We start from the raw sequence: 9,131 nt of genomic DNA, 5'->3' as shown, positions 1-9,131 counted from the left end.
CACACCAAAAAATAGTTAAAAACCTTCCCTGGGCCTATAAATAGCATCACTGTAAAGGAGATTCATATATATTACGCAGTTGACGAATTCCTTCTCTACAGACCAAAAAAACTACTTTATATAATAGAATTTAAAAACTTCCATTCTATGAATTCAATTAATTAATTCTTTTTAAAAATTGTTTCTATCCCTATTCTTTTTCATTTAGCTGATTGGAATACATCAAAATAACAGCAGGATATCCGATTTAAGACTTTATTTATATTCATTTTCCTAATGATTATCAGATGCCGGCACAGAAAATGCATAAAACAAAATAATTTCCTAATTTTTTATACAAAACACATTTTTAAATAATTTTAAATTGTATTGTTTTAATAATTTTTACTATCAATGACTGGTTTTTAACATGAATTCTTTACTTTTATGTACAACATACAAAGGCGTACAGACGGGGTTGAAGGTCTACACCCCCCAAAACGTAATTTCGATGGGTGTAAGTATTTATTTAGGTCCCAATTCCCCCTCGTACACTGCCATGGGGATGTCAAATTAAAAATTTTCAATAATCTAGGGCTCGGCAGCCGCACGTTAGTCGCCACCTGTAAGCCTCAGGAAAATCAGAAGACGAAGAAATTCGCTCAATGTGACGTCATAAAAATAAGGGATTATCCATCTCTTTTTTAGGGGTTTCCTTTCCCACTCCTCCTCTCCTCATCCCTCATTTTTATGATGTCAGAATTTTTTTTGAGGGACTTTCTTCGTCTTCGAAAATCAACCGTTTACAATTTTAAAAATCCGCTGGAAGTATAAAATATCTATTCTTACTTCTTTGGTAAATTTAATATATTTTCATTATTCCCATCACACAAGACTTGTATGGTAGCTTCGTTACTCAAAAAATATTATACTAAAACATTAGGATTAGCTGTACAGTTTGAATATGATGTACAAAAAAGAATGTTTGTATGTTTACAAATAACAAAATGACAATGAAAAATTTAAAGGGGTAATTTTTTGCGCATTTTCCGTTAGGTTGTGTGTTACTATTTAGTCAAATGCGCCTATTAAGTCAAATTATTCTAAATTATGACCATTTCATTTATATATATATGGTCATTAGAGCAATTTGACTTAAAAAGCGCCTTTGACTAAATGGTAACACACAACTTTACTACAAATATGAAAAATTGAGACGAACCCCAAACTGTCCCACTTTGAGAAAGACGATTCCAGTGACGTCATATACGTTTAGGGAAGGGGGGAAGAAAATCTCTTCCTTTTTCTCCCGTCTCTTTTGAAGAGATTTTCTTCCCCCCTTCCCTTTTTCTTTCCCGAAACGTATATGACGTCACTGGAATCGTCTTTCTCAAAGTGGGACAGTGGGGTTCGTCAAAAATTGACCACCTTGATTAAATTTTAAACAAACAACTGATTGGGGATTATTTATAAAAGTCAGAGGGAGACCCTATCTTTCAATGAAACAAGGTAGAAAGCATCAAAAAAGCAAATGATTATCATTTTGATTAATTTAATTAATTTTGGCTGTTAAATACTCCAGTTACCGTATATTAAACATAAAATTGATGTAACTATATATAAACGAAAATTAATTTTAAAACGTCGGGGTTACATTTTTTTACAATTGAGCTTAGACTTCTTTTACTTTACATTAACATTTTTATTGGCAGTTAAAATTTAATTTGATCAATATTGGAACAAATTTTTTCACATAATAAGGAAAAACTAATATGTGCAAAAAATCAAAACTTACTATTGATCATCAATAAAAGAGAATTAAACTTTTAAAATAAATAGAAATTGGGCGGTTTTTTATTATTTTTTTGTGCGTTTTAGGCCTTAACAAGATGAATATTGAAATTTTAATATTAGCTGATTTTTTATTTAATTTACTTTTTATCATTCAAAGAGGATTTCAGTTTATAATCAATAACAAGATTTTCATAAAGGAATACCTCTTTTAAGTTCTTTTAATATTTAAATACTTAATTATCGCCCCTTCTCATTTATACTTGTTAAAAATTTCAACATTTTTCTAACTGTACTTTATTAATCAGTTCATTATTGGATTTTTTTGTAACAAAATTTATTTTTATTTGAACTAAAGATTTTAAGTGAAATCTCTAAACAGTTAGGTAAAATTATCCTATATATAGATAGGTTAACTTAAATACCTCTTTGGAAGATAGGTTCACCTTTATGTAGATTATATATGCCTATCTTTTTTTATGATTCCACTTATATTGTAATTAAAATACTGACAAACAAGAAAAAATGACAAAGATAAAAGTCTTTGGAAAGCTAAAACTCTAATTGATTCTTTTCCTATTATGGCTTAGCTATACTAAAAATTCATGTATAGCATCATATTACAAACAATTTTCCACAAATAATAAAATCAAATCATAAAATTAATTCCTGTTTGTTAGCTCGAGCCTTTGCCCAAGTTGGACGAACAAAACTGGCCTAAATCTTATAATTTTTCATTTCAATATCCAGTGAAAGCTGTCTATAATACGATAGAATAAATAAGAATTTTAAATTTAGTTTTTCAAAATTTTTATCATTGAACATTAGAAAAAATTCATTTTAATTAAGATTTTAGTAAACAGAGGGGGAAAAGAAAGACAGAGAAAGAAAGTAAGTTAAAGGAAAAAACGGCGGCAGCTGGCGGCAAAACAGCTTGCCGCACACAATATTAAATAGCCAAACAAAAATATTCCAACGTTGAATTATTGGTTGCTAAATTGGCAGCCGTTTGAACGCCAGCTGTCTGCTGTCAAAGCTTTAAAAAAAGACTTGGTATTGATTAAAGAATGTAGTTTTGTTTAGTGCCCTAGGAAAATGGGAATAGATGTCAATGCTTTTGGCCTACCTATTTTATTGACGTCATAGTAGAGGGAAAGAGAAAGGGAAGGGATAAAGAAACCCCCTAGAAAAATGATGGGGTATAGGGTATTTAATGGCGTCAATAGAATAGGTAGGCAAAAAGCAGTGACATCTATCCCCATTTTGCTAGGGCACTACAGGCAGCTACTTAAAGAATTAAAAATAAAACATATATTTAAAATCAGAGCATTTTTTCATCACAGCTCTTTCGTCGAACTTTTTTTCTGTTATCTGGATTAATAAAAACCTCAAGTTTGGTCAGTGTTCCAGCTTTCCTGAAAAATAAATTCTTTTTCATTTTCATTTTCTAGGAACAATAATATAAATGAAAAATCTTGGAGAATAATTGATTTAATGGTCTGACGTAATTGGTAAGGACCTCCTTTTAATATGTTGTTATACTATGTTATCACAATTTATTGTGTACAGGAAAAAAAATTGTAGAGAAAATTAATCGATTTAAATGTCGTTGTCTTTATCAATTAGCGCAGAAGGGGATATATGGCATCTCAAAGAAATCTTTTAAGTAACTTTTCAGCAGGTTATAACTATTGTTTTCGATTTTTTGTTGCGTATCTCCTAAATCCTACTTGTATATGGTTGTTCCTTTCCTTATTGAAGATTTGTTGTCCAGGGAGGTTTCTTTTTTCTTCTTCAAACTTTTCTTCTCGGATTTTTGTACCTTTTTCACTTTTCTTGTTTCCTCATAGCTTACTACAAAATTAATATTATTTATCGTATTATAGACAGCGTTCTGCAGATAGTAAAAGTAAAAATTATTCCAATTTTGTTACCCTCGAGTGGCGGATGACTCAGAATAACTAAACTGGTATTATTTTTATGATATTTATTTTATTTTTTGTAGAAAATTGGTTATATGATATAAAAATCTTTCAGTATGGCTGAGAACCGGCTCTAATCCTGTGTATATTTAACGGTTTCTAAGCCAAACTAAAATTTTATTTATTGATTAATAATTATTGTAATTGTCAAGATAGCAAATTTAAATTAATGGATTTAAGGGGCATAAAATCAGTTTTTATGATCTTCTTTATAAATTGTGCGATTTTGAACAATTTAATTAAAGATATACCCAGATAGTTTGATTAATTATCAGCTTTATAGAACATATTGTGCGTGTTTAAAGAGTAAGAAATGTTATGTAGTCAATAAAAATCTGTCAAAAATGACCTGAAATTGAAGTTGTTTTCTTTGTCTTTTTTCTAGATTTTAATTTTTTAGGTGATGTACTGCTAGCTGTATACTCCACACTCTCCTCTTCCAGGGTTTTCTCTATGATGGAGCTAAAGTCTCCGCCCACGTCTAAAATTTAACCAGTATGAGTTTTAAATACTTCATGTTCGGAGAACTCGAGCTCACCCATAGACGTTTATTTCTTATTTAGATCTAACATGGATCTTGAAACAAAGAAGCAGTCCCTTTTGTAATCTTAAAAATTGGAATTTCTGTGTAGTAAAAGTTGTCACAAATATAGGTATTAAATAACAAGGATGACAACATCCATAAGTAGTGAAGCACAAAAAATCATGGATCGGAATACGGACAAAGAGATTTTAAAAACATTTATGAAAATCAAGAATTATAAAATCTTTTAACACATCATAACACTTATAAATTCTTATATCTATTATATATTTTCTAATACGAACTGAAGGACAGACAAAGTAAATTTTTGAATGGTTTCGCTACTAAAAATGAAAATTATAATCATAAGCACAGTAGCAATAACAAAAATGTTTTTGGAAAAAAGAAAATCATTATAAAGAACAATAATATAGAAAAAAGACATTTTTACAGAACAAAAAAGAGTAATTTTTTTTTTTTCATATATTTTCTGTAAAGTTGTATATAACTGTTTAGTCGAATGTGCTCAATTAGTCAATCTGTTCTTAATTTTGACCAAATGCATGTATATAAAAATTTCATATTTAGTAGTACCCCCCAAAACGTTTTTTTTTGGGGGAAATTACACCCCCCCAAAAAAATTTTTAACAAAAAAAATTTGCCGCGCTTTGCGCGCATTTTTAAATTATGCCTTTTGGTGAAAGTAAAATTAATAGCAAAAATTAGCCATTGTTCCCTCCCTCCATTCCTGTAATTACATGAATAAGCTGGTAGCAATATCTTTATAGGATCGGGTTTCATATTAATATCCTGCCAAAAACTATTAATACTCAGGGATCTAAAGGGATAAGACAAAGACCAATTTTGATACACAAAATTACCCTGTCTGTAAATAATTGTAATTAGTGGTTGAAACGTTTGAACACTCAACTTAATGAACGAACCAATCAAAATTCAATAAAAGTCCCCAAAGTTGTCAAGCCAATGAATAAGAAAATGTCATTATTAAACTTTGGGGACTAGTGGAATAAATAGCCCAAAGTCACCTCCCTACCTGAATAATAGTAAATTTAAGTATAATATAATCAGTAATCAAATAACAAGGATGATAACATCAATATGTAGCATAGCACATATACATGTAATTGAAGTACAGAGAACAAACAACCAAACAGTTTATACTCTTAACTTGATTTAAACAGATTAAACAGATCTGTAGGTAGATTTCCATTAGTAATATGTATGTTCATCAATAAATTGAGACATCTATATTTAACAACAGCTGAGAATCTAATATTTCTCTTGTACAACATCTTGACAAACAGAGGAACATTACTAATTTAAGAGTAGCTGCTCTAACAATATAACACATAAAAACAAACCGTCATTTTTATCTAAATCTTCAGTGGAGCCCGCGCCCTCAGACTTGGCTTTCACCCGAGACATAAACACTCCCCTAGCCATGTAGGTCGACCTGGGAAAAAATTATGAAATTAAAGATTTTTTTTTTGTAATGTTCAGGAATGTTGGGATAGGTCTGTCATTGCCAATATTTTTACTGAATGAAACTTTGGAATTTCAAGAAGAAATTCATTTTAAATAAAATTTCATTATTAGTAAAAAAAAATTCGAAACAATAGTACAATTTAGCTTTTTAAAATTAAAAAGTCAAATTTAAAGTTTTACAGAATATTCATGTTATTCAAAATTTAAGTTTTTGTTCAAATTACACTGCACTGTAAAAATTTTCAAATATAAAAAGTCCTAAAATTACAATGCTGTTATTTTACAATTCAATAATAGTTATTTATCGCATTGTATTAAAAACAGCTTTCTGCAGATATAAAATATAAAAGTACAAGATTAAAACTAGTTTTAAGGCCCGAGATGCCAAGGGCACAGGCATTTTTTACATTTTTATATTTGTGGAAAACTGGATATAATACGATGCTATACATAATTTTTCAGTATGGCTGAGAACCAATTCTAATCCACTGGATATTAATCGGTTTCAAGGTGATAAAAAATAAAATATGAAAATAATTTTTTTACAGAGAAGAAATTTAAAAGTTATTTAAAAATATATGATATGTACTTTTCATAATTTTCTATTTCTGTATAGAATTATCAATTAACAAATGAGATACATACAATAGTTTTTAATTCATGCAAAATAATTATTTTAAACAAAAAATTCAAAATTTAAAAAGTTAGATATGTGTAAACATGCAATTAATATGATTTTATTTGAAAATACAGATCTAGTGCAGTTCACAGTATAATGTTCCTGGTAACGATTATCTCCAAAAACTTTAAAAGCTACCAACAACCTAACAGTGTATAGATTATGCTCGCACAAAATATTTTATCAACAAAAGAAGGCTTACATATAATCTGGAATTGACATTACTCAATAATGCACAATTTTCTTAAAGTGCCACTTATTAAGTGAAAAAAAAAATGATTTTACATTGTCCTGTTCATTGGCTATTCCAGATTATTTATAGGCCTTCTTGTGCATTAGCAAGATGTGCGGGAATGTACATTCAGCCATTTGGCAGTTAGCACTAGCAGCCTTTAAAGTTTATAGATTTTTGGAGATAATTATTACTAGGAACATTTTACAGACTATACCATAACATTAAAGATTGTTATATCATCATGAAAGAATGTTTAGCTGTTATAATATTAATCTTCTTATAACAGGGAAAGATACTCTACAAAATCAATTATAATTATAAATGTTTGTGTACCATGTATGTACATTGTACTTGATTACAAAAGGATGGAATAGAGACTGAAAGGAGGATATGTTCTAACAATCACTATGAAAGATAAAATAATTAATCCTCTTATTCATATGATTGCTTGTATCTCTCATACCTCGACCATAGAATGCTGGATTACATGTTTCACAATTATTAACCTACCCGAGAGGAGGAATTCTTTTGTTGAAAATTGACAGTTTCTGTATTGTAAAAATTATGACAGAGAAATCTAGGTTGCTAACATGGCACTCCCTTAATGGTGAGTTCGTTCATCCAGTAAAAGGTGAGGGAATGGGGTCAATGGGATGGATGGAAGGAATAGTTTTTAGCCCGCTGCAAGTTTCACTTCATTTATGAACTAGAAAATGTGGTACAAAATCCAATTAAAAATCAATTAATCAATTATAAGCGGAGAATGTTTTCCCTGTCCCTGAATATGACATAACAATATGAAAAATGTGCATAATATGTCAATATTTTCAGTTATTTCTCAAAGTGGAATTTGCATTTTAAAAAAAAAATATTGAAATAAATTTAAAATGGCATCACAAATTTTATAAATTCAGATAATTTAAATTGTTTTCTCGTATTCATTCGAATCCGGTGGATAGGAACCAGTTCTCATCCATACAAAGAAAACTATGTCTAGAAAGAAATAACTATTCTTATCTCTTTATATATTTCTTTTTTCCCCAAAATAGTTCTTGTATATTACCTTTTCTTTAAACTAAATTCCTAACAAAATTTCAAATGACTGATAAACTGCCTTTTAAAAGCGAAGCTTTTCTATAATTGGGTCCGTACATCCGTAACGGTTCGCTTTTTCGTTAATACATGCAGGTTACAATTGTCCCATCGAATTCAAACTTTTACATTATGATTCCTATAACAGTTAGGTATGACTTAGAAAGCGCAGCAACTCGATATTCGTTACCAGAAAGTCCGTACCTCCATTAAAAAAGGGATGTTGCTGTTTCTACAGCTGCATGCTGGCAGAAATACAGTGAATGTTTTTTTTTGTCAAAATTACAATAATTTGCTAAATATCGTAGGTATGCTGACAAATATACATCTAACAATAGCATTTACACATCCAAAATTGTCAAATTATACGTCTATATCTTGCCAAATACACATCTAAACATTTTAATATGTCAGTAATACATCTTGTTAATTTTAATTATTATTAAACAATATTAAACTGTTAGATATTTATTAACAAAATTTCACCACCACATAACAACAATTTGTACAATATTTTACTCACATATTGAACTGTATTAGTGGTGAAATTGTTAATATACATATATGTATGTAGTAATAATTATGATAGTTTTTTTTAGTTGACAATTTTGAATGGTAAAATGCTATTATTATATGTATTTATGGTAGTTATGCCTGTATTTTTGACAAAAAAAATCACCAAACTGTATTTCTGCAGGTTGTAGAAACGCCACGTTTCCTTTAAAACATGCTGATTTTTTATTTTTTGGTGATGGTTTTATGCTATTTTCTTCATTCCTTCACTTTCAAATATGAAGCCCCGAGGTGATAGTAGCGCAAATATTAGATAAATTTCAATAAATAAACAGTAAAATTTCCAATTATGAAAAACAAAATTAGCATTTGAATTGATAAATTTTTAAGTTGAATAGATTTACACCAGTACACCCATGACTTTGAATCAAAATTACTATTGTTATTTTAAAATCTTTAACAAAACATTAGACTATATTATTAATAGCCTTAAAAAACTGAAAAAATTGACTTAATTGATAAAATGTATCATAAGATTTACAATTTATAATAATTATTTTAATACTTCAAAAAACATATTGGTTTTATTTAAAATAAATGTTTTAGCTACATTTAAATTATTTTGACTATTTGAAAATGTTACATGAATTTTAAAAAGAAAGAAAATTTTTCTTTTTCATCAATATGATTATATATAGTTAAACATATCTTATTGTAAAAGAGACATCTCGCGGAGAAATATTACACTATATATAATATGAATTTTATTAAATCTATAATACAAAGTAGAACGATGTCTGTCCGTCTGAAGCTTAAGATCTCAGTAACCAC

General features: G+C 28.8%; 1 protein-coding gene across 2 annotated transcripts in view; it reads right to left on the bottom strand.

Annotated features, from left to right (window-relative positions):
- Positions 1-241: 241 nt before the first annotated feature.
- The window catches only part of LOC145330108 (cytosolic carboxypeptidase 2-like), a 119,887-nt gene continuing 110,997 nt past the window's right edge, over positions 242-9,131 (bottom strand). For both annotated transcript variants that reach the window (XM_080174696.1, XM_080174697.1), the window contains exons 32-35: positions 5,658-5,749; positions 4,102-4,233; positions 3,501-3,624; positions 242-3,185 (exon numbers count right to left, since the gene is read on the bottom strand). In XM_080174696.1, the coding sequence (XP_080030822.1) occupies positions 3,092-3,185; positions 3,501-3,624; positions 4,102-4,233; positions 5,658-5,749 (442 nt within the window). In that variant the 3' untranslated portion in view covers positions 242-3,091. The remainder of the gene's footprint in view (positions 3,186-3,500; positions 3,625-4,101; positions 4,234-5,657; positions 5,750-9,131) is intronic.

The sequence above is a fragment of the Acartia tonsa genome, chromosome 10 (genome assembly GCF_053477335.1).
Source record: "Acartia tonsa isolate MP-2025a chromosome 10, ASM5347733v1, whole genome shotgun sequence".
Lineage (NCBI taxonomy): Eukaryota > Metazoa > Arthropoda > Copepoda > Calanoida > Acartiidae > Acartia > Acartia tonsa.
This window is presented reverse-complemented; position numbering and strand designations above follow the sequence as displayed.